The sequence below is a fragment of the Globicephala melas genome, chromosome 3, assembly GCF_963455315.2.
Source record: "Globicephala melas chromosome 3, mGloMel1.2, whole genome shotgun sequence".
NCBI classification, from domain to species: domain Eukaryota; kingdom Metazoa; phylum Chordata; class Mammalia; order Artiodactyla; family Delphinidae; genus Globicephala; species Globicephala melas.
The window spans coordinates 43,810,817-43,836,449 of record NC_083316.1 but is presented as its reverse complement, the minus strand read 5'-3'; the positions used below and the strand labels follow the sequence as shown (position 1 = coordinate 43,836,449).

Sequence of the window (25,633 nt, the reverse complement as noted above, 5' to 3'; positions counted from 1 at the left end):
TTTCTTCTGTGCTTCAAAGGACTAAGTGCTTTATTAATAGGCTCTAACAGAAAGCTCATTTGTAAAGTGCTTCAGAGACTGGATTAATCTTCTCCAGTTTTGCTTCAAAGTTTTAGTACAGATAATTTCTGTGTTTTGGCACCAGCCCCTTCTAGGGGTCATTACAGTGTCATCCTTTGACTGTATTAAGGAGGTTTCCACAAAGAAGGTCACCTTCTCCCTCAACAGATGATCATGCTTGTGTGTTTGTAGAGAAAGTAGGATTTTCGTGAATGACTACCCAGAACCTCCTGTTTGCCTCACACATGCAAACTTAACTTTTATGCTAATTCTTCCTTCCTTCTCTCCGGTCCCAAAAGTATCTTCCACATCCCAGGCTAGTCCCTAGATTCCACCCCTTTAGCCCTCAGTTTATTCTTCTACTTATTTTTTTTATTTCAGTATGGCCTCCTACTCATATATTTCCCACATTTGGAAATTCTGTTTTGACCCTGTGTTGCCCTTCAACATTCTCTTCTTATAGTGTATGTACTTTCTCCCCTCCCATTCAGTCCTCAGCTTTGCTTCTCCCAACAGGTTGTAAGGTCACCAATAATTCTTGATTGACAGATACAAAGAATTCATGTCTGCTTTATCTTGCTTGATCTCTCTTTGATATTTGACCCAAGTGACCATCCGTGGTTTCTCCACCCTTGCTTCTTTCTTAACTTACATAATCCTGCATTTTCTCCTAGTTCTACTTCTACCCTCTGTGTTTCCCTCTGTAGTACTTACGGACTTTTCTTTCTTTACCCTCATTTTAATTGATGGTATTCCCCAGGGCTCTAGCTTTTGTCTTCTCACTCTGTATTCCTCTTCTGGATAACTCATTCAAGCCCAGTGCTTCGACTTTCACCTTAAATCATCTACTGTCCCACCCTCTACCCTTAAGTTTATTTGTCTTTTGTTTTGGTCTTATAATGATGCTGTAGCTATTTAACCTTCTCAGGCCAGAAATGGGCAATCCACTTAGACTCCTGTGTTACCTACATTCCCTCTATCACGTAAGTCAAGAAATAGATTCTTTAATTCCCTTCTTAGTTCAGGCTCTTATTCTTCTACTCCCCCTAGGATGTCTTTTTCAAAATGCAAATCATATCTAAAATTTTCTAGACGTGTCCCATTGCCTATAGGGTAATATATCTGAAAATTCTTCTAATAAAGCATAGATCCCCTTCTCTTTACTCTCTCCCTGAGTGAGCTCATCTACTCCTGTGGCTTTAAATATCATCTAGATGCTAATGAATGCCAGATTTATATCTTTAGCCCAGCCTGATCCTCTGAGCTCCAGGCTCTTAGCCAACTTGACTTTTCCACTTGGATGTTTCATAGTCCTCTCAAACTTAACTTTGTGTCCTCTGCAGAACTCTTTTTTTTTAAATTATGAAATTCACCGTATTCTTTTCCTCTCAAACATTTTGTTTTTTTTAATTATTTTTGGCTGAGTTGAATGTTTTTTGCTGCACACGGGCTTTCTCTAGTTGCGGTGAGCGGGGCCTATTCTTCGTTGTGGTGCGTGGGCTTCTCATTGCAGTGGCTTCTCTTGTTGTGGAGCATGGTCTCTAGGCACGCGGGCTTCAGTAGTTGTGGCTCGCGGGCTCTAGAGCGCAGGCTCAGTAGTTGTGGTGCACGGACTTAGTTGCTCCGCGGCATGTGGGATCTTTCTGGACCAGTGCTTGAACCCGTGTCCCCTGCATTGGCAGGCGGATTCTTAATCGCTGCACCACCAGGGAAGTCCCTCTGCAGAGCTCTTAATGTTTTTCCTTCATAAACCTTTCCTTCCTTTAGTCTTTTCTACCTCAGTAAAAGTTACCACGATAGGCAGTTGCTCAGATAGAAATCTGGGGAGTTGTCCTTCTTTCTCCCTTTTACTCCAGTAGCCCATTTGATTACACCTCAGAATACATCTCATCTATTCACTTCTCTCCATGTCTGTATCACTACCCTAACCCAGCATGCAACTCCTAAGTGGTCTCCCTGCTTTTCTCTTCCCTCTTCATCTCCCCAAACTTTTCTTCATACAGCTGCCCAGGATTTAAGAAGAAATAAAGTCATGTCACTCCAGTTTTATAATTCTCCAATGGCTTCCCATTGCCCTGGGAGTATGAAGTCCAAGTTTCTTTCCCATGAGGCCTTTTGTGATCTGCCTCTGCTTGTCTTTCTAATCACCTCTTGAGCCATTCTTCATTCTACTCTCTGTGCTCTGGCCATTGGCTTAGTGGAAAACCATATTCAGGCCTCAAGTGTGTTGTTTCCTTTGCCTGGAATGCTCCTCACAGGATTGGTCACTTCTCAGACTTTGGGCCTCAGCTAAAGTCATTCACTGTCTGACTCTGTAACCCTATGACAGTAGGCCCTCCACATAATTCTGTGTCTCAGGACCCTATTGATTCCTTTTGCACGCATCTTAATTGGCAGTTCCATATTTGAGTATTGTTAGTATCCCCCTAGTCTGTAAGTTGTAGAAGGGCAAGACCTGTGTTTCATACCAGCACCTGGCACAGTGGGCTCCTGGCACAGTCACTGCTCAGTCAGTGTTTCTGACGATGAACCACAAGTCCCTAGCACACAACCCTATCTGTTAAAAGCCTCTTCATCTTTCAAGACTTAGCTCAGTCTTTGTCCTCTGTGTGATACTTCCCTACCATATACTATTATTCCTGGAGCGTAGGTCTTCCCTTCTCTGTACCTACCATTTCATAGCACCAATTCCAGAACTGATTAAAGCAGCTAGCACCATGTTTTACAGTTGTTAACTTATCAGTTCCTTCCACCAAGACTGAATTTCTTGAGAGCTGGGATTTCTTTTTTTTTTCTGGAAATTGTATTTCTTTACCCATAGCCAGTAGTCCTTCACATGGTACCTAGAGCTCAGTAAATGCTGTGTTGATGGGAAGATGGACTGTCAGTGCATGATGAGTGAAAGTTGCCATCTCCCCAGTTCATGGAGGGAATCTGAAACTGTAAAGTTTTGGAGAAATATTGCTAACAGGTGGTTGGCAAAGGCTGTAACCAGTCTCCTCTTACAACTAGTGTGAACCAGAGGGAATGGACTGCATGGACTCTGCAAGGAGCAGGACTGGAGAAACTCTCAATGTAGTTCTGGCACCTTCGAGGGGTTCTTTCATTTGAGAGAAGAATACTTCATGAGGTTTTCCCGTGGCATGGGTGAATTTCTGTCCATCCTGACCATCCAACTTAATTTGTGCTGAATTTGTCCATGCTCCCAAAGCAGCTTTTTACTGATTCCACTTCCAAGCTGAAAAGATTTCATGAGTGGCATGGTCATTGGAAAGGTGCATGTCTGCTACTGCAGATTCACAAATTAGCATTCTGTCATATACTTTATTCTAATCTCATAACATGAATCTATTTCATTCAGGCATAGTGAAAAATGTAAGTTCTGTACTGCAAAGGTGAAGGCCAATTCTTAGGGACCCCCAGAACCTGTGTCCCTTGTGGGCCCTGGTGGGCAGCCAGCTGGCTTTCTGGGAGACATCACTGGCTCTCCTCAGCTCACTTTGTGATCAACTGTAGGCATGTGTTGCATACTCTGCTTTCATGCTGTGTGCTTCATGACTTAGATTTTTTTTTTTAAAGGGAAAATTAAACCGTAAGCTAGTTTTAAAAGTGAATCTCTTAATAGATGGACATAAGCGTCTTTAAAATATTTAAGAAATTAACTAGTTCATGAATATATGGTTTTGAAGTCATTTAAATGATAATTATAAACAGTTCTATGCATTTTAGTGGTTGAATTAAACTACTTTAAAAAAGGAAATATAGCACTTATTTTCAGATTAGTGGAGGGAAAAAACAATGACTGGGTGCCACTATGTGGCATGGCATAAGTATTCATAACACAGGTAGTCCTGCAGCCAGAGTCTGTAATTTTATCAAAGCAGCACTGCCAGTAAGAGAACTTGGGGGCCTGGGATTCGAACCCAGAACTAAGCCTCAATTTTCTCATCTGTAAGATGGTGGTAATGCAAACTTCATCAGACAGTTGTGGGAAAAAAACAACTGGTACAGAATATAGAGACAGTAGTAGGAATATCAAAGGATAACTGTGTCTTGAACATTAATATATAAACATAATAGTGTTAGTAAATGTTCAGCAAAGGTTTTCTCATTAGGTATCTTCCAAATAACATGAAGAATAAACCAAGTGGTCAACTGTTAATTGCAAGGAAACAAGCTAAAAATTATGTGAAGTTATTGATTGATTAATCGGAAATGTTTTCAAGGCGAATCATTATAGTAATATAAAAGCGAAAAAAAAGTCTGCATGAAGGCAAATATTTGAGGAAGTTTTTAAAAAGTAAAATGATGCTGGAAAATGAAAATTAAGATGTTAATTGTTAGACTTTTGTTCATATATTAATTATAGCTCTAGGTGTTTGATCCTGTTTTCTGGATACAGTTACAAAAAGCAAAACTAAAACTTGGTTTTGATTTGGTCCTGCTGTTTTGATAATGTGCTTTATGAACACTAATGGCATCAAGGTTTATCTGAGGTTCAGCATTGTGGCATCTGCTGAGTTCATGTTTGTGTTCTGGCTTGAATAGGAAGGAAACATGCCTCTAGAAGATTTATTGGCATTCTATGGCTATGAACCTACAATTCCAGCAGTTGCAAATTCCAGTGCAAATAGCTCCCCAAGTGAACTTGCAGATGAACTACCAGATATGACACTAGACAAAGTAAGTACAAGCATGTAGAAAAAAATTCCAGATCTGTTACCATTGACTGTTTTTATTAGTTCAATTTAAAGCATTTCATAATTCTGAATTGTAAACTTCTTATGGATGCATTGCTCTTATCATTTTGGTGACTGATTTGAATATTGTTTGGCTTTGATCTCACTACTTTAGAAGTAGTAATAGCTTCATAATACTTTGCATATTTGAGTATTCTTCCATAACTTTTTATCTTTCCTGTGTAGACATACTGTATCTAAACTTAGATTTTGCCCTAACTTCTTTTGATCCTGTGGACACTTGAATGCATTGATTAATGAATCCCCCAGAAGTTTTCAAACCAATCTGGCTTAGGCATGGAGTGGTTGGAGAGAAGTTCTGTTTTCTTGGGCTCTGGGAGTGACAGAGACCATAGCAGCCAAGGCCTCAGTGATACATCTTTAACATAGTCTGGTTGTAGGGGAGGCCTAGTCCCTGCCAAGGAGAATTCAGTCATGGTCTCTGCTAACAGATCCCTGGGAAACTTTCCTCATCTTTCAGGTCTCAGGCAGGGAGAGGACTCCACATCTTCCTGTGAGTTATGTTGTTCCCACTTTTCAATTAAATGTGATATTAATGTACCAAAAACCTTAATGACCATAGTCATTCAGCAAATATTGAGTGCCTACTATGTACCAGGCACAAGGATGACTATATACTTACATAAAAATTAATTCTGAACTGTTTCTTTTAAAATTATATCACTGGTCGGAGTGGTGCATTAGTTGGACTTCTAAAAAATTATCGGAAGAGTTTGGAGACTTTTTTGTTTTCTTTTAGTTATTTAAGTTGGCAGAAAGTGAGTTTAATTTTTAACCACTTAGAAGTAAGATTATTTTTGTTGTAAATTCACTAAAAATTAGTCTACCGCTTCAGATAAGTTCTTTACATACCCACAAATTAAGCAAATTGTTTGTTATATCATAAATGTATAATAGTATAGCATTAATATTATATATAATTAGTAAATGTTATTAACTAATTGTGTACGTGAAGTAAATTATAGGAGAATTTCAAATTTACTTTTCTCAAAACTGAGACTTCAGTTAGTTCTTAATTGTATTATAATACCATAATGTTTATGAATAATGTTATAAAGACTTTTTTTTTCAAAATTGATGGGATGTAATCATTTCTAACCCTAGCATTGCATTCCTATTCTTATAGGAGGAAATAGCAAAAGACCTATTGTCAGGTGATGATGAGGAAACTCAGTCTTCTGCAGATGATCTGACACCATCTGTGACTTCCCATGAAACTTCCGATTTCTTCCCTAGACCTTTACGATGTAAGAAATCCAATCATTACTGATTAGTAGTAGCACTGATACTGTAGCTTGAGTACATTTTGTTACATTCAGTAGTTATGTCAGAATATCTGAGTGTTTTACTTAATTGAAATAAAATACTATTATAATCTGAACAAGATTATAACCTTTTTTTATTGGGGGAGATGTAAACTAATATGCTCTTTAAAAACGAAAGCATTTGCTTGGTTTTGCAGGGCTGTTTTCTTTCCCAAGACTCATCTGTTGCTAGGGCAACCAATCTTAGTTCAGCCATGAAATTTTATAGACATTTTTTGGGTTTCTGTTAAAAGGCTCTTACTCTCCTGATAAACTACTGTCAGTTTGAAAACTACCATCAGTTGCTCCAAAAGTATTTTTTATTTTTAGCGATTTATTTAATCCTTTTCTTTTAGTTCTTGGTGTTATCCCTTAATGTATATCAGTAATATTTAAAAGGTCTTTGAACTGAAATAATTTCTTATATGCAATCTTGCTTATTTCTCAGGTATTTTTATGGTAGAAGAACTGTTCAGATAACAAGTTCCAATACACATACACATATGTGTGCAAACAGATAATTTTTATGGACTCAATGTGCAGCTCATTGTGTATGTCTCACTCTGGATTAATGTAATCAGTGTAATCTAGTGCTTTACCTTCTTTTTTTAAGGGGACCGTAGTGGTTTTCCTCTTGCCTCTCCAAACTATATGACCGTACACCAGATAATTATAAGGATATTATGCACTTTCTTCGTGTTTTCAGTGTCTTGTTTTGACTAGTTTCAAAATGTGAGAATAGTACAAGAGGTTTAGTATATTTGTGCTGATCTCATTTATTCAACAAATTTTTATCATAAGTAAAATATAAAATATCAGGCACTCTTTCAAGTGCTGCAAAAATAGGCAACAAAACCCTTTTTTAAAATTTAACTTTCTTCTTTTAAGCAAATACTACGTGTGATGGAGATAAAGAATCAGAGGTTGAAGATGTTGAAACAGACAGTGGTAACTCACCTGAAGATTTGAGGAAGGTATGTTAAGTTACCATCATAATTTAGTAGACCATTTGGATTAAAGTAGCTTTTAAAAACACTTCTGAAATAATTTACGATAATTTTGTGAGATAACTTTAGATTTGTAGTAACTGATTAATGAATTGGAACATTTTTTTTCAATATTTATTTTTGTAATAAGTTGTTTTTACTTCTAAATTTTCCTGTAGGAAATAATGATTGGTTTACAATATCAAGCAGAGATTCCACCTTATCTTGGAGAGTATGCTGGTAATGAGAAAGGTAAGGAAGCCTTTTAATTTTGATAATATTTGGTAAGCCAAATTACCACTCGATATGTTTATTTAAATATCTGATTGTATGCTCATCCTGTGAGTATAAAGACAGATTTTGGAGTCAGGGAAGAATTAGGCCTGACTTAGGAGTAATGTATCATGAGATTGATTAACCATGAGACTCAGAGAACTACCGCCCCCTTCCCCCCAACCCTGGCCCCTTACAGTGCTTCTTAATTCAGTATGCTAAGCACCTGTTAAAATAGTGGAGCTGCTCTTAAAGTACAGCTCTTTGGCCTACATCCCACTGCAGTGGAAGTTGGTAGCATCCTATCACCTGAGATAATGAGAACATTAGGAATATAATCCTCTTGGGAAGAAACACTTAAGGAAAAAAGAAGCTAGAAGAAATTCTCTTGCCCCAGCCCTGAAAGATAAGGTGGTAGAATGTAAAGATTCTGTTGCTTTTGTTATATACCCCTACTTAAGTGTAATCAGTTTTCCTCACATTTTTGGTAGATTCCAACTATAGCTGGTTCTGAAAATATGGAGGGGTGAGGTGGTGGGAAGTAAAAATCCAGGTACACCTTCCTAGCCAAACTTGGGAAACACGTAGATTTGGCCGTGGGCAAAAGTACATGCTCAGCAGCTGCTGGTCCTTAGATGAAACATAGCGGAGGTAATATTCTCTCAGTTCTACACCTTCAGAAAGGAAAGTATACCTTCTCTATCTTTTGAGGGAATAAACTCAAACTATATTACCTATTTCAGTTTTGACTAAAGTTTCTTTATGAAACTGGTTCCAGAAACTTATCTCAAAAGTCAGTCTTATTGCTTCACAGGCACACTTTATTTTTAACTTTCCTGCTCATTGGGAATAGAAATGCCTGCCTTATACAGTTGTGAATGTAAAGCACTTACCACCGTCTCTGCTGCATAGTGAGCTCTCAGTAAATTACTTTTATTCGCTATATTTAGTAGTTATTTTACAATTGAAGAATGGAAGCAATGGGATAAATACTTGGGCTATCTGTATGACTTTATTGTGTGAAGTAGAAACCTTCAGTATGGCAACAGTGTTTGCGTTAATAAAATATACAGTTTGTTTTAGTGTCATTTCGCTTACTAAATATCAGCTTCTCTAAGAGGTGGAAAGTTTACTTATCTTACTGTTTATCATTGTTTTCCATTTTTAATTAGTCTGCTTCCTTTTTATTTTATTTTTTTTTTTGCTTTTTAAAATAAAAATTTACCTTTTGGGAAGAAATCAGTAAAGGAAAACTATATCTTTCCTAGGTATTTCAGTATTGGCAGATATTTTGATTGTTATTTATTTTTGTTTGTTTTAATTTGTTTGCAATTTTTAACCTGTAGACATTTTCATAGAGCCATTTAGGGAGTTTAAGAGAAAATTGTAATAAGTTTATTAAAGAATTTACACAGGTTATTTTTACCCCCTCATTAGAAGAATGTAAGACACCACTACCAGGTTTTATATTAGACTACTAGGCATAGAAAGCTTTCTAACTTGTTAGTAAATCCAATCACCAAAACAGCTACTTGCTCTAGTGACTGGAATACTTGGACCTTAATAAAGTTAAAAAAAAAATTGTTTTAAACCTTTACTAATGAAAGACTCAGCTTGCCAGACAATCAAATTACTGGTGTCCTCAAAGGTAGTTACTTGTATAGGAAGAGGAAAAACAGTTTTGTATACATCTTAAAGTGTGTTCACTATTTTTAATGTGTTGATGGGATTTTCTTTATCAGTGTATGAAAATGAAGACCAATTACTTTGGCGTCCTGGTGTGGTTTTGGAGAGCAAAGTTAAGGAGTACCTTGTTGAGACCTCATTAAGAACTGGAAACGAAAAAATAATGGACAGAATTTCTGCAGGAACGCACACAAGGGACAATGAACAGGTATACATCAACTTTTGTTGAAACAGCAGCTAACTAATATAGTATCTTCTTGATTTTCTTATATTTGATTCAAATATTTCTTACATATGAACTGGCTATCTCTTTCTGATTTTTAAAACTTGGAAAATACTGGTTTAAAAAAAATCCCAAGACCTAATGATAACCATTCTATTGTTTCATGTCTTCTGGCCTTTTTTTCTGTATACACACACATATATTTTACTTTACCTACCATGTTATATCCTTTTAATTACTTAGTCTTATTTTCTTTGCCATTGAGATTTCTTTAATACTTCATTCTTGATGTCTGTATGTTCCATTGTTTATTTAAACATTCTCTGTGGTCGGACTTTTAGATTTTATGTTAAAGTTATTTTTTGGATTATTCTTGAACTTTATTCAGGATGTGATTAAAGTTCATGTCTATTAAGAGTGTATAGGGCTTCCCTGGTGGCGCAGTGGTTGAGAGTCCGCCTGCCGATGCAGGGGACACGGGTTCGTGCCCCGGTCCGGGAAGATCCCACATGCCGTGGAGTGGCTGTGCCCGTGAGCCTTGGCCGCTGAGCCCGCGCGTCCGGAGACTGTGCTCCACAACGGGAGAGGCCACAACAGAGAGAGGCCCGCGTACCGCAAAAACAAACAAACAAAAAAAACAGTGTATAAATTTGCTTTAGGAGCATTCGTTAAATACTGTGTGCTTGTAGATGGAGTACGCTCCTGATGGTGTGTGGGTTAAGGGTGGAAGTATTGCCTATTAGGGTTTTTTCTCTCTGATGTTGTTTGCCCCTCTCATATACCTTTACACTCTATCTCCAGCCTAGCTAATCCCAGCTAATGAGTGCCCAGAGATAGGTGGACTCAAACTTGAATTTCCGAATAACACAGAGAAGTCAAACTAGCTGAACTTCAAAGTAGTTTTGTCAGCTGTCAAAAAGAAATCCCATTGGCTTTTCCTATTGATATTCCATTAAAACTATAAATTAATTTTGGAAGAATTAGTACCTTTAAAATATAAAACCTACTTCAAGAACATGTTCTGATTCTCTATGTATTTGACTTTTTTTTTAATCACTCAAATGTTTTTACTTGTTTTAAGTATCACATGCATTTAATTAATTCCTCATTATTTTTAAATACAGTATTTAGCACTGTTGTAAATGGGATCACTATTATATTTGTATTTGTATATGTTGATTTAGAGAAATATAAATTAAAAAATTTTTTTCTCAAGCTACTGAAACTATTTAATTTAGTATAATGATTTTTCAGTTGTCTCTCTTAGGTTTTCTAGTTTTAAAGTCATTACTGAATTATACGTTTGTTCCTTCCTTACCATTATTATATCTCTTATTCCTAGAACATGTTTTACTGCATTAGCTATAACTCGCAGAGACTTTTGGTAGTTACAGTGGTTTGAGGCCTGCTTTTGATGGAAGATAATACATGTAAGGTTTTTACATTAAGAATAGTACCAGCCTTGGGACTTCCTTGGCAGTCCAGTGGTTAAGACTCCGCCTGCCAATGCAGGGGGCACGGGTTCAATCCCTGGTGAGGGAACTAAGATCCCACATGCCACGGGGTGTGGCCAAAAATTTTAAAAAAAGAATAATACCAGCCTTGGTTTGATACAGGCTGTCTTTCTTATAGTAAGGTAGTATCCATCTACTTATAACCGTTACAGGTTTTGTCTTTTTAAAAATAGAAATGGGTACTGATTTATCTGAAGCTTTTTTAGCAGCTGTTTTTAATGATTGATTATTAATGTATTGATTATTAACCTATTGATGTATTAATAGGTTTACCAATATCCTTGCCTTTCTTGAAATGTACTTGGGAAGGTGGATTATTATTTAACTTTCAGTTGAGTTCTGTCTGCTGCTATTTAGTATATTCATAATTCCAAACAGGTTTAATGGGAAGAAATTCTAATTTTTAAAAAATGATATCTTCCATAGTAGATGGAAATAACTATAAACTCCAGTCACTAAAATATCCATCCTTCTATTCTAGACCTGCTGCTATTCTCTTTTATTAAAACTCTAAAAGGCAGGCAGAAGGTGCTATCAAGAGAGAAGACCATAATTCTTGACTTTTCCTGACTAGAAATAATCATCTAAAATAGGGATATTCTCCCAGCTCAGAAGGCCTGGCAATGAAAAAAAAAAGTGAGGAATGATACTGGTAGATAACTTCTGAGAGGTAGAATCAGAATGAACAAACTCTTCGGATACCAGAGTCAATATACAGGATAGTTACGTAGATTAAATGTCTGGGCAAACATACGCTTCAAATGTCCTGAAATTAGAGAGCACTTCAGCTAGTATTTGTCAGGACTCTTACAATACACCTGTTTTTGTTTGTTTGTTTGTTTTTGAGTTTTTTTTTTTAAGTATGAACTTTTGGTAAGTTTTATTGAATAGTTTTTTTTCCCTTGCCCTAAGGCATTATATGAACTTCTCAAGTGTAACCATAATATAAAGGAAGCAATTGAAAGGTACTGCTGCAACGGAAAGGCCTCTCAAGGTAAGAAACACTTGGGATCAAGAGAGGGAAATGATAGGGGATGGTCATTTGGGGATCAGAATAAGCAAAGTATAAAGGACGGAGCAATCCTATAACACTTTTGTATAAGATCTATTTTTATCTTCATAGCAAATAATTTTTTCCTTTTCTTGCCCTCTATTTTTAGACGTACCAGAGATTGTTCAAATACAAATTAGTTACCCCCCTGTCACCTCCAGAACAAAGCAGACCCCAGAGATGACAATATATCCAAAGTAATTAATAAGAATGATTTTATGATTTCATTGGGGGAAAAAAGTTGTTTTTTCTTTTTCTTAAACCAGACAGGAAATGAAAAGGAGATTAAAGATTAAAAAAAAGAAACATGTATAATATATTCCACTCAATTTATTGCAAGAAGTGTATGTTTAGTAATCATGTAATAACATTTTTGCAGTGCTTAGGTTTTGGTTTGTGTGTGTCAAGGAAAATGGTTAAATTTAATTTCAGTATTTTTGTCATTATATAAATCAGTTGCATGCACCATAGCTTTCATTAAGTATATATAGAGTGAAATAATGCTTACTAATATTATATAAATGACTTGGAAAAATATAGAAGCTGGAAACAATGCATTTAAACTTGTAGGTGAGATAGTCTATTGAAATGTTTCCGTGTAAAAGCTGCTTCTTTGAAAAAAATTACTTTAAGCTCTCAAAACTCTGAACAAAGTTTTCACCTTCGTGGTGGGCTACTCTTAATGGCTTTGGGGACCTGGTTCCCATTGTGAGGCACTTCAAGTCTCCTCTGCCCCAAGTAGATTTGATTCATCAACATTGACATCTGCCAGGAAGTTGAATGGGATTTAGTCTTTTGAGAGCATGGGCTGTTTTTTATTCCCTTTATATTCCTACAGTATAGCACTTTGCAAACTGACTCTGAATAAATATGTGTTCATTATTTATGGTCTCTAATTAAAGAGCTTATGGTTTTGACATAAGACCAAAGGAAGGCTTTTTTTTCTATAAAGAAAATAACCTTTTTTTTCCCCTAATTAAAAAAATGCTCATTGCTTAAAAAAATCAGAAAAACAATGTGCTTGAATTATAGAAGAAAATATAAAATTCTTGTCTCATCATGCAGAGGAAAAAAACCCAGTTGTTTATATTTTGGTATTCTAGATTTTTTTAGTTAAGATTACTAACTAAAATCTCCACATAAAGAACTTGTCTCTCTGTGTGTGTGTGTGTGTGTGTGTGTGTAGAAGTTTATAGCCTTTTTATTAGGAAAACATACTGAAAGTAAATCAGTCATTTATATATATAAGAGTTTTGAGGCCAATTTATTTTGTTTTAAAATTTCTTTAGAAGGAATGACTGCATGGACAGAAGAAGAATGCCGGAGCTTTGAACATGCACTCATGCTTTTTGGAAAAGATTTTCATCTTATACAGAAAAATAAGGTAAGTTAGGCAAATTAGTATAGAGAAATTGCTTAGTAATTACAATGAATATAAGCAACTAATTTATGAGCCTCTTGGGTAGGGAATAAAAGCTATAACTTGTTAATGCTCCCCTGCTATTAACATTTCTGTTACTTTCTGATCAATTTTTCTGTAAACCCAAAACTGCTCTGAAATATAAAATCTAGTTTAAAAAGCAATAGGTGGGGCTTTCCTGGTGGTGCAGTGGTTAAGAATCCGCCTGCCAACGCAGGGGACATGGGTTCGAGCCCTGGTCTGGGAAGGTCCCACATGCCGCGGAGCAACTAAGCCTGTGCGCCACAACTACTGAGCCTGCGCTCTGGAGCCTGCATGCCACAACTGCTGAGCCCATGTGCCACAACTGCTGAAGCCTGTGCACCTAGAGCCCATGCTCCACAACAAGAGAAGCCACCGCAATGAGAAGTCTCTGCACCGCAAGGAAGAGTAGCCCCCACTCACCGCAACTAGAGAAAGCCTGCGTGCAGCAACGAAGACCCAATGCAGCCAAAAACAAATAAATATAATAAATAAACTTAAAATTTTTAAAAAGCAGTAGGCATAGAATATTGACCTATCCACCTAAATATTTTAGAATCCTGTGTTCCTTAGGACAAAAAGAAAGAATAAGCAAAGCATATTTTAATGAGATTTAATTATCCCAAACTGTTAGAATATACACACACTTTTAAATAATAGACTTTATTTTTAGAGCAGTTTTAGGTTCACGGCAGAATTGAGGAAAAAGTATGGAGAGTTCCCATGTACTTCCTGCTCCCACCCACACACGGCTTCCCCCCACCAGCCCCCCCACCAGAGTGGTGCATTTGTTACAACTGGTAAATCTACTTTGCCATGTTTTTATCCCCTAGTGTTCACAGTTTACAGTAGGTTCACTCTGTTGTTATAACGACACCTATCCACTATTGTAGTATCATACAGAATAGTTTCACTGATCAAAAAATCCCTTGTCATATAATTGGAATCATACAGTATGTAGCCTTTGAAGATTGGCTTCTTGACTTAGTAATATGCATTTAAGGTTCCTCCATGTTTTTTTGTGGCTCATTTCTCTCGCTTTTTTTTAAAAAAAAAATTTATTTATTTATTTGGCTATATTGGTCTTAGTTGCGGCACACAATATCTTTAGTTGCAGCATGTGAACTTCTAGTTGCAGCAGGTAGGATCTAGTTCCCTGACCAGGGACCGAACCTGGGCCCCCTGCATTGGGAGCATGGAGTCTTAGTGTGGCTCATTTCTTTTTATCACTGAATAATATTCCATTGTATGGATGTACCAATTTGTTTATCCATTCACCATTTGGAGGACATCTTGGTTGCTTTCCAGTTTTGGCAGTTACGAGTAAAGCAGCTGTAAGCATCAGTGTGCAGGGGTTTTTTTGGACATAAGTTTTTAACTCCTTTGGGTAAATACCAGTAAGTGTGATTGTTGGATGATATGGTAATAGTATGGATATTTTTTTGTTGTTGTTTTTTTGGGTTTTTTTAAACATCTTTATTGGAGTATAATTGCTTTACAATGTTTTTTTTTTTTCTTTTTCTTTAAGCAAGTATGGATAGTTTTGTAAGAAACCGCCAGACTGTCTTCCAAAGTGTCTGTGCCATTTTGCATTCCTACCAGCAATGAATGAGAGAGTTCCTGTTGTTCCACATCCTTGCCAATATCTGGTGGTGTCATTGTTTTGGATTTTGGCTATTCTAAAATGTGTAGTGGTATCTTGTTTTAATTTGCATTTCCCTGATGACATATGTGGGTCATTTTTTCATATGCTTATTCGCCATCTATATATCTTCTTTGGTGAGGTGTCTGTTAGGGTCTTTAGCACATTTTTTAATTGGGTGGTTTGTTTTCTTATTGTTGAATTGCAAGAGTTCTTTATATATTTTGGATAACAGTCCAAAAAAATATGTGTGAGTTTTGAATATTTTCTCCCAGTCTTTGGCCTGTCTTTTCATTCTCTTAACAGTGTCTTTTGCAGAGTCGACGTTTTTAATTTTAATTAGTGCAGCTTATCAATTTTTCTTTCATAGATTGTGTTTATATTGTTGTTCCTAAAAAGTCATCACTATCCCCAATGTCATCTAGGTTTTTTCCTGTGTTATCTTCTAGGAGCTTTTATAGTTTTGTAGTGTACTTTTAGGTCTTGTAATCCATCTTGAGTTTTTGTGAAAGGTGGATATAGATGTCCACTTGTTCTAGCGCTGTTTGTTGAAAAGATGATCCTTCCTTCATTGAATTGCCTTTGCTCCTTTGTCAAAGATTAGTTGACTATATTTGTGTGAGTCTGTTTCTGGGCTCTCTATTGTGTTCCATTAACGTATTTGTTAATTTTTTCACCAGTACCACACTATCTTAATTACGATAGCTTAATAGTAAGTCTTGAAGTTGGGTAGTATCTATCCTCCGACTTTGTTCTTCTCCTTCAATATTGTGTTGGCTATTCTGGGTCTTTTGCCTTTGCATATAAACTTTAGAATTAATTTGTCAGTATTTACAAAATAACTTGCTGGAATTTTAATTGGGATTTCACTGAATCTATAAATCAAGTTGGGAAGAACTGACACCTTAACAATAATCAGTCTTCCTATCTGTGAACATGGAATATCTCTCAATTTATTTAAATCTTCTTTGATTTCTTTAATCAGAATTTTGTAGATTTTCTCATATAGATCTTACATGTATTTTATTAGGTATATACCTAAGTATTTCATTTTGGCGCTAATGTAGATGGTATTGTGTTTTTAATTTCAAATATCAATTGCTCATTGCTGGTATGTAGGAAAGCAGTTGACTTTTGCATATTAACCTTGTGTCCTGCAACCTTGCTATAATCATTTATTAGTTCCAGGAGGGTTTTTTGTTGCTTCTTTAGGATTTTCTATATAGACAATCATGTCATCTGTGAACAGTTTTATTTCTTTCTTCTCAATCTGTATACCTTTTATTTCTTTTCTTATTGCATTTAGCTAGATCTTCCAGTATGATGTTGAATACTTCAGTGCTTTTTTGTATGTATGAAAACCTATTGTTTTCTCACAGATGAGATTAAGTGTTTAATTTATTGAAAGATGAAACAGTTGCCCTTTTAAGTCAAAATAAAATCTCAGTTTAGCAATAATTTATGAAATATATTCATTTATTTCACAAATAAGCTTTATCATTTACCAGATATTATTTTAAGCTCTAGAGATACATCAGTGAATAAGACAGGAAAGGTCTCTGTTCCCAAGAAGCCTATATTCTTTTTGAAGACTTATTTATGGCTAATGTATTTATTGAAAGGTATACCTTATTTCTTGGTTTAAAAAGCTTGTTCCTATATTATGATCTTATATCACAACATGCTCACTAATCAGGATAGAGATTCTGAAATGTCCTTATTGGGTACTGATTAAGCAGGGGAGAAAGTGTTTATTGGGTAAAGATACAGAATTTTGTCTGTACATCTGAACTCATACCTTTACCTATATATAGTTAGAAGAGCCCTAGTCTGCATGTGGAGCCAAGTTGAACGAGGCTCAAATTTTATTGTTGTTGTTGTTCTTACCAAACTCTGTTGGCGCTAAGAGCCAAGTGCATGTTAAAGGAAAAAATTCTGCCTTTATCTGGCAATCATCTTAAATTTCAGATGCGGTAGAGTACTGATCCCTTTGCAAATGGTTCTTAATCTCTTTTGGGCCATGGAACCCTTTGATAATCTGATGAAGCTGCACCCTTCTCCCCAGAAAAGTATACCTGCATGAAATTTGGGGAATTAATAGATCCCAACGAAGCTCATTCATGGATCCCTCAGGGTTAAGAAGGACCCCTGCTACAGTCAGCATCACAGTGAAAGTTCAGTGAAGAAAAGTAAAGGATGTCAGTGTTTTAAGATTTTCGGTAAAGGTGTAAAAAAAGGTAATTTCTGGATACGCATTTATTATTATTATTACATTCTGATTTAAAGAAAAAGCCTTGGGCTTTTGAAGTCAGCCTCATTATTAAATAGTGTAAATGTAACGGCAGTTCACTAATAAAAAGTTCAGAATTTCATAATTGGGAAGATAGAAAATAAGACCTATGGGTTGTAAAAAATGATAGTTATTAAAAAATGCATAGAATATGTTGATTTTAAAAAATGCAACTTTTTTTGTTAGGTGAGAACTAGAACAGTTGCTGAATGTGTAGCATTCTACTATATGTGGAAGAAATCTGAACGTTATGATTACTTTGCTCAACAGACAAGATTTGGAAAGAAACGATATAACCATCACCCTGGAGTTACGTAAGTACTGTGGGATTGACTTCTGGGATTTTTGTTTTTAACTGTGATATGCAGTCATAAAATTATTGGGGTGTGTTTTTTAGGGACTATATGGATCGTTTGGTAGATGAAACAGAAGCTCTGGGTGGGACAGTAAATCCTTCAGCCTTAACATCTAACCGACCTGAGCCTGTTCCTGATCAACAGCTGAACATTCTCAGCTCTTTCACTGCCAGTGACTTGACAGGTAACATGAGCATCTTTTTGCATTTTTTACCATAGCTTGGGGCAAACTTATATCCTCTTTGTGGCATGACGTCAGACCGCTTACTTAAACCATTTTCCGTCTCTTTTTTTAGCTTTGACCAGCAGTGTAGCGACCGTCTGCGATCCAGCGGATGTGAGTTGTTTGGATGATAGCTTTCCTCCACTGGGCAGCACGCCCCGTGGACAAGTCAATCACGTGCCTGTTGGAACAGAGGAGTTACTCACCCTGCCCAGCAATGGGGAAAGTGATTGTTTTAACTTATTTGAGACTGGATTTTATCACTCAGAGCTAAACCCCATGAACATGTGCAGTGAAGAGTCAGAAAGACCAGCAAAGAGATTGAAAATGGGCATTGCTGTTCCTGAATCCTTTATGAATGAGGTTTCTGCAAATAATTTGGGTGTGGACTTTGAAAATCACACACATCATATCACCAGTGCCAAAATGGCCGTGTCTGTGGCTGACTTTGGCAGTCTGTCTGCCAACGAGACCAATGGTTTCATCAGTGCCCACGCTCTGCATCAGCATGCCGCCCTCCATTCTGAGTGACGTGAGTGAGGGGCCCAGAAACAGTGGGTGTGCAGTACCAGTACCAGGAAAGTATCAGGTTTGCTTAGTCTTTCACTGGAAGTTTGAACTTTTTTCACTATGACATCAGTGATGTCAGTATGTATAGAACTATATCTTGATTTATCAAGAGTATTTTCATTTTCAATCCATAAATGTGGAAATGAACTATGATCAGCAGAGTTGGGGACTAAGATTGAACTCTGTGGTGCAGCTTTAAGCTCTGCTTATCTCTTCCTCATCCCCAGTACCTCTTCCCCACTCCCTTCTTTTTCTATTTTCTGTTCCCCACTGCCCTCACTCCCAATTTTAAAACCTGTAGACAGAGGCCACCAGCTCAAAACCAGCACAGATGTTCTGAACTGAATGGAGTGGCTTCTATTCATGTAAATTCCTTTTGCCGTAATGGATGCAGTGGAATAACAATGTTTACAGGTACCGATCCTGATCCCTGCTCAATGTAGCATTTTTTGGTTTTATTTTCTTAATTAAATAAAAGCAGGGGTAGGTTTCTTTAAACTGCACAAACATGCAAGGATTTTTTTAAAAATGGAAACTTCTCTCATGTTGTTCAACTAGAGCACTTCAGTTTACAAAACAGCAAGTCCATCTTTATGGAAGCCAGCACGAGGAACTGCGTGCAAATTATGAAGACGCTTGCTTGGATCCTGTTTCAGAATTCTAGACCAGGGCTACCTTACACAGAATTGGTCATTTTACTGCCGGAAGATTTCTGTGTAACTTCAGTTATTGGCTAAAAGTTTGGCATTTGAAGGTGTGGTATTTAGATGGGGTTTTGTCCACCATTATCAAGATTGTAATCATAAAAATCATACCAGTCATTGATAATTTAGTTTATCCTGAGGCAGTTGACTTGCAGGGCACAGTCTACAAAGCCTAGGATGTTGCCACTCATTGGTTTACATTTTGGAACACCTCTTAGGTTTTTTTTATAGTGGTGCAGTTCAAAGTGTTAATATTTAGGAGGGATTTCTAGATTTTAGACATAAAATGCAGTAGAACCTTGAAGTATATTTAAACTTTTCTGTTTAGCTTGAACAGTTACTGGCAAGAAAAATGTGAGTTCCTATCTGAAATAGAATGGTACGTTACCACTTTAAGTTTTAAAAAGTGATTGACGTTCAGTTGCATCTCAAACTCAGTTTTATTTTTATTCCAAACATTGTGAATGAGAAGCCATTGTCTTAAACTTAGGCCATTTTTGCTGTATAGACATGCATCTTTAAGTTATAAGGTGAATTCAAACAATATGTAATGCAGTATTAGAATGTGATAAGCTTTGCTTTTATAGTTCAGTTAAAACACAGAATTTTACTTTTTTTTTTTTGCACTGTCAATTAAATTTTTCAGTTTCTACTAGTTGTCTTGCTTTGCAGAAACTTAAATGTTTGGCTACATTGCTGATATTTGTAAGTATAAGTCGCTTCAAGGTTGTGCTGATGAATAGATAGAATGTAGTTACCTTAGTAGTGATGGAAAGGGAGGGTATTTATTATACAAACTGTGAACTGCAATGACATCCTTAGTTTTGGATGATGTGTATTCTTTTCTTTGCAGCATTTTAATGAAGATTGCTTTGAAGTGTTTACGCATTAGCACATTTACTATAAAAGTTAGTTTAGCACAGTGGACGAAAAGTAGTTAAATTAATAACTTAAAAGTCAGTCTCTAATTTATACATCTAAAGTCTAGCATTCCTGTATGCACACAGTAAATAATGGGTAGCCTGGGTTCTATGTTGCTTTCAGATATTTTTTTCCAAGTTGTCAGCTTCTTATTGCTGTGGTGTTGTGCTAAACTTTGAACCTAATTTCTTTTGTTAAAAATGAATACACCTATAATTTAGTAAGATACTGGCCATAATCTTCCATTGTTATAACTTTAATTTTTACTCTGGGTTTACAGTGGCTGGTCTGTATAAAATAATTTACACAAAGATGACTGAATGCTAATACCAGTTGCACTTAAATGAACATGCCCATTCTCAGTAGCTGATGCAGTAATATATTCAGTTTATCTATGCATTGCTGGGATCTTGATATAAGATGGAAACAGTGTTTCTTATCTGAAGTTTTGATTATCAGCAAGTTGAATGGACACTTTAGTTATTTAAATAAAGATTTTTGACCAAAATCCAGAAATGATATGAGAGAAAAATAATTTCCAGCTAGTTTAATGGATTTTTAAACGCCAATCTGATTTTAGCCTCTTAGAGAGCGCTAACTGGCTGGTAACGTTTACTTTTAATTCCTTGTTAAAATGAGGCAATAATTTGCAAGATTTTTGTATATATATGTAAAGTCTTCATCTCTTTTTAGATCTAATTCAATATTTTCTGACTGCTTCCTCCATGTATAATACCATTTTTGTGCATGCTTGATGTGACATTCATAAATTGTACCACTATGACTTTATTCATGTAAAATAGCTATTTATTGAATTTCCTTTTAAATCTGGATTTACTGGGTTTTTTCCTTTCCGTTTAAGCATCTTAACAGAGAATTTGTTACTGTTTATTAGAAGAATTGCGTTTGAGAGCATGAAAATAACTGATTTGCAGTCATAAGAAGAAACAATAATGCCTTTATTATCAAGTGTTAAGCACAATTCTTATAACAAACTGTGATAAATTCTTTTTTCTTTTTCCTTTGCCATATTATTTTTGTATGAACAAACCAAAAATCCATGGTGAGCAGTTGCAGTGTTGGCTGATGTGTCTTTTATGTACAGGGGGTTTGAAGAGGACAGCGGATTCATTTAGAAGTGAAACTGGTGCTGTGATTATAGCAATACTTTACTTTTGTTAGTTGTACTCCACTTTTTCATGCTAGCTTTTTCAGTGTTTAGTTTTCCTCTTGTCATGGTCAACTGCTGAATTTACTTGAAGGATGTAGAATACTGTTTAAACAATACTAAAGTGTGTACAATTAGGTCAAAGAATTGTGCAATTGTTTCCTTTTTAATTTTTACAATTGAGGGTCATAATATTTGAGAACGTCAGATCTAATAGAGCATAGTGATACTGTTTAATTTAACCAAAGTGTCTAGTGAATACTTCAACTTTGAATGTAAACCAACAAATAAACCTGACCACCAAGGAGATTGTTTGCCCAGAGTTTCAAAGCACATTGTCTACAAATGGAAATCGAAATAATTTATAAAAATATTGACATTACTATGTTTTTTAAAAAGTTCTTAATTTTTTCACTAAAAGGAGGAAACTATTAGTTTTATTGTTAAATATGGTAGATATTAAAACTCCTCTTAGATGACCAGTGATTCCAATTGTCCCAGTTTGAAATAAGTACGCTGTGAGTATGAGATTGATTAGTGACAATCAGAACAAGTTTTAGTATCAGATGTTCAAGAGGAAGTTGCTATTGTTGCATTGATTTTAATATTTGTACATAAACACTGATTTTTTTGAGCATTATTTTGTATTTGTTGTACTTTAATACCTGGTGTACAGTTCCAGAAATAAAAATCTGGAAATCTTTTTTTTTCTTGGTTCGTGTGAGTATTTGCCACAAATAGATTTTTATTTAATAATTCTTAAGCTATAACACATGGGTAGATATTTAACCACTGTTAAGTTGGTTTTAGATGTAGTAAATAAGGTATTTGATAGGTAAGTAATAAAATTGGTAGATAAAATAAGTTTTCTTTAACTCCTCTAAAATAAATTTCCATCTATAATAAAATTCTCGTTATCCCAAAGTGGGGATTGTACGTACTTTTAGTTTCATTCAGGAAGTATTTATTGAATGTCTGTTATGTTTCAAACAAGTTTCTCAGTAACTGTTGTCATTTAGGAAGACATGAAATCTGAAATTTGATCAGATGTTATTATTTGACAATATATTTATAGTAAACTAGTCTTCCTTATCATAATATTCATAGTTTAGTAGACTCTAGAAATATCTTCCCTAAGTCTTCATCTTTTCAAGCTAAATATCTCACCTTAGCCTAATTTCACAAGTCTGTCCCCATATTTCACTTGCTCTGACCAGAGCTTTCTCTCTGTAGTTCCATTCTTAATATGCAGTGATCAGATTGCACATAATGTCCAGATTTTGTACAAGGACAAGAGGAGGATAAAAACCTTGACGTCTCTGCTTCAGTTGCTTATCTAAAACCACATTTCTTCCTTAATGTGCAGGGCTATCTGGTGGACACATACACAGAAGTGCCTTCAAAGGAGGTACAAGGACCAGTGTTTTGAATACAGCCAAGAGGTCAGCCAAACGCCATATAAGAGCATAGCGCTTTAGTCTTTTAGGGGAGGGAGGAGAGCCTTGTGGGAGCAGAATAATCTAGTCACTTGTAGACCTTACCCATTTTGGCCATAATTTCCATCAATGGTATACTTTTTGAGCCAGCTGCTTCTCTGACTTAAAGATTTCATGTCATCTGTAAATTGGGTATTTCATTATACACACTTTCATTTTTTTTTTTTTTTTTTTGTGGTACGCGGGCCTCTCACTGTTGTGGCCTCTCCCGTTGCAGAGCACAGACTCCGGACGCGCAGGCTCAGTGGTCATGGTTCACGGGCCCAGCCGCTCTGCGGCACGTGGGATCTTCCCGGACCGGGGCACGAACCCGTGTCCCCTGCATCGGCAGGCGGACTCAACCACTGCGCCACCAGGGAAGCCCCACACTTTCATTTTTAATTTAAATTAGTCCCTGGGATATAGCACTGTTTACAGTTTCCCACCCAGGTAAGTGATCTCTGATCTTTATTCTCTTCTCTGTGGCTATCTGGGTTCTCTGACAAAACAGTGCACAGGGCGGTGAAGTCATAGTCCTAGACCAGAAATGCTCACATTTTTCAAGGTTTAATATACTATAGCTGGCATATTCACTTTAGAGAGACACATGCTCTATAGTGTACCTCGATTTTGATGAGATTGTTTTTACACAAAAAGACAATACTGCCACAAAGTTGTTTCCTGGTGTAGAATTAATAAAAGCATTTCATAAGCATGTCAGAAATGATATGTCATTTATAAACCTTAAAAAAAATTCTAGTAAGGAAAAAGTGGTTCTTTAAAAAAAAAATCAATGTTTTATTTTTTAAAAATATCTTCACCTCTCCAGTCCAGACCAAGTCATGGTACTGGGTACGCTTTATAATCCCATTGTAAGCATTTTATCAGCAGGAACTGTGTTTTATTCTTTGAATCTTCCAGGACCCTTCACATAGTAGGCATTCACTAAATGTTTGATGACTCTTAAGCTGATGGTGACGTTTCTCCCAACTTAAAATAATAAAACTTTTAAGACAAAAGTTAAAATAACAGTATGAAGAACAATCCAGATTAAACAATTAACTTTTTACCATATTTGTTCTCTTTCTATATAATATGCATTTTTTTCTGACTTATTTATTTATAAATTTGTTTTATTTTTATTTATTTTTGGCTGCGTTGGGTCCTTGTTGCAGTGCGTGGGCCTCTCACTGCGGCGGCCTCAGCTGCGGAGCACGGGCTCTAGAGCGCAGGCTCAGCAGCTGTGGTGCACGGGCCCAGCCGCTCTGCGGCATGTGGGATCACCCCGGACAAGGGCTCGAACCCATATCCCCTGCATCGGCAGGGAGACTCCCAACCACTACGCCACCAGAGAAGTCCTCTGACTTATTTTTAAAAAGTCTTTTACATTGCAATACTTCACTCCTAAATACCTAATATGGCCACAGGAGTTAATTTTCTGTATCTTACATAAAGTTCTGAGTAATAGGATCTTATTATTTATTTATTTATTTGCTGTACGCGGGCCTCTCACTGTTGTGGCCTCTCCCGTTGCCAAGCACAGGCTCTGGACGCGCAGGCTCAGCGGCCATGGCTCACGAGCCCAGCCGCTCCGCGGCATGTGGGATAGTCCCGTACCGGGGCACAAACCCGTGTCCCCTGCATCGGCAGGCGGACTCTCAACCACTGCGCCACCAGGGAAGCCCAATAGGATCTTCTTGATCAAGTGGCTTGGCTTTTTTAATAATATGAGTCCCCCGGCATCTCAGAATCTTGGCGGCACAAATAAAAAACAAATGAGCCTGAGAAAAAGAGATGCTTCCATGGATTTACATGGACATACATGATAAATACTACAGAGAAGAAATGGATGGGGATTTTAGGGGTTGGCGGTTGGGGATTGTAAATTTCCATAGGTTGGTTAGGCAAGGTGACAGGGAATGAGCTGTATGGCTATCTGGGGGGAGGTTTCTGGAGGCAGAACTAGTGCAAAAGCCCTGAGGTGGGAGTGTGCCCGGCAGGCTCTAGGAGTGGCAAGGAGGCAGGTGCGGCTGGGTGGAGTGAGCAGGACGTGAGATCAGAGGTAATGAAAGACTGGCATTTACTCCAAAGCAGGAGTAATCAAAGAGTTTTGAGCAGAGGCGGGTTAGGATCTGATTTGTGTTTGAAAGAATCCCTTTTGGTGTTCTATTCTGTAAAAGGGGCAGGAATGGAAACAGGGAAGGCAATTAGGAGGCCACTGAAATTGCAATAAACTGAGAAAAGCTGTTGGTGTAGCAGTGGAGATGGTCAGAATCTGGTTGTATAGGTGCCATGTTAGGATTTGAGGGGCCCAAAAAATAACACCCTCCTCCCTATCCAAGTTTGGAACTGAGGGTTGGATGCAGGAGTCAGGTTGATGGAGATCAAAGTAACTCTTACTAATAAAACTGGAGAATGTGGCTTCAGAGCTGAGGCCAGGTCAGCTCACTAATACTCTACCTCTGAACTAAACTCACTCCTTCACTGGCTGGGCTGACTACAGGCTACTCCCTGCACAGGGCAGAGAGCAGCCCAGAACAGACTCAGCTGGGAGAGTCCACAGAAAAGGAACTAGAGGGGTTTGGGCCATGGGTGCCTAGTTCTTCCCTAAAGATAATCTCAGAAAATCACTCTTTCGCCAGTGGGTGGAGAAAGAGGCAGGAGAATTACTTATGGAAGCTGTCCAAATAAGAGAAGTGTGGAATAGGGGATAGGTTTTCCTCCCACCACCATCTTTTAACTATAATTCCATGCCAAAACAATCTTACACTCTTAAACTGTGTGTGTGTGTGTGTGTGTGTGTGTGTAAATGTTCACATACAGTAAATAGTATGATGACCCCCCATTTTTCCCTTAACCAGCTAAAACAATCTTTTTTTTGTTTCTGTTAAATTTTTTAAAAAATAAATTTATTTTATTTATTTTTGGCTGTGTTGGGTCTTTGTTGCTGCACATGGGCTTTCTCTAGTTGCAGCGAGCCGGGGCT

The 25,633-nt window shown here is 36.9% G+C and overlaps 1 protein-coding gene across 1 annotated transcript in view; it reads left to right on the top strand.

Moving 5' to 3' along the window:
* Positions 1-21,876, top strand: part of MIER3 (MIER family member 3) — a 30,264-nt gene extending 8,388 nt beyond the window's left edge. Inside the window, exons 4-13 of the mRNA XM_030843605.2 lie at positions 4,609-4,743; positions 5,947-6,067; positions 7,013-7,098; positions 7,290-7,362; positions 9,126-9,277; positions 11,719-11,800; positions 13,147-13,241; positions 17,417-17,544; positions 17,628-17,770; positions 17,883-21,876. Of these exons, the coding sequence (XP_030699465.1) occupies positions 4,609-4,743; positions 5,947-6,067; positions 7,013-7,098; positions 7,290-7,362; positions 9,126-9,277; positions 11,719-11,800; positions 13,147-13,241; positions 17,417-17,544; positions 17,628-17,770; positions 17,883-18,340 (1,473 nt within the window). The 3' untranslated portion in view covers positions 18,341-21,876. The remainder of the gene's footprint in view (positions 1-4,608; positions 4,744-5,946; positions 6,068-7,012; positions 7,099-7,289; positions 7,363-9,125; positions 9,278-11,718; positions 11,801-13,146; positions 13,242-17,416; positions 17,545-17,627; positions 17,771-17,882) is intronic.
* The last annotated feature ends 3,757 nt before the right edge of the window (positions 21,877-25,633 follow it).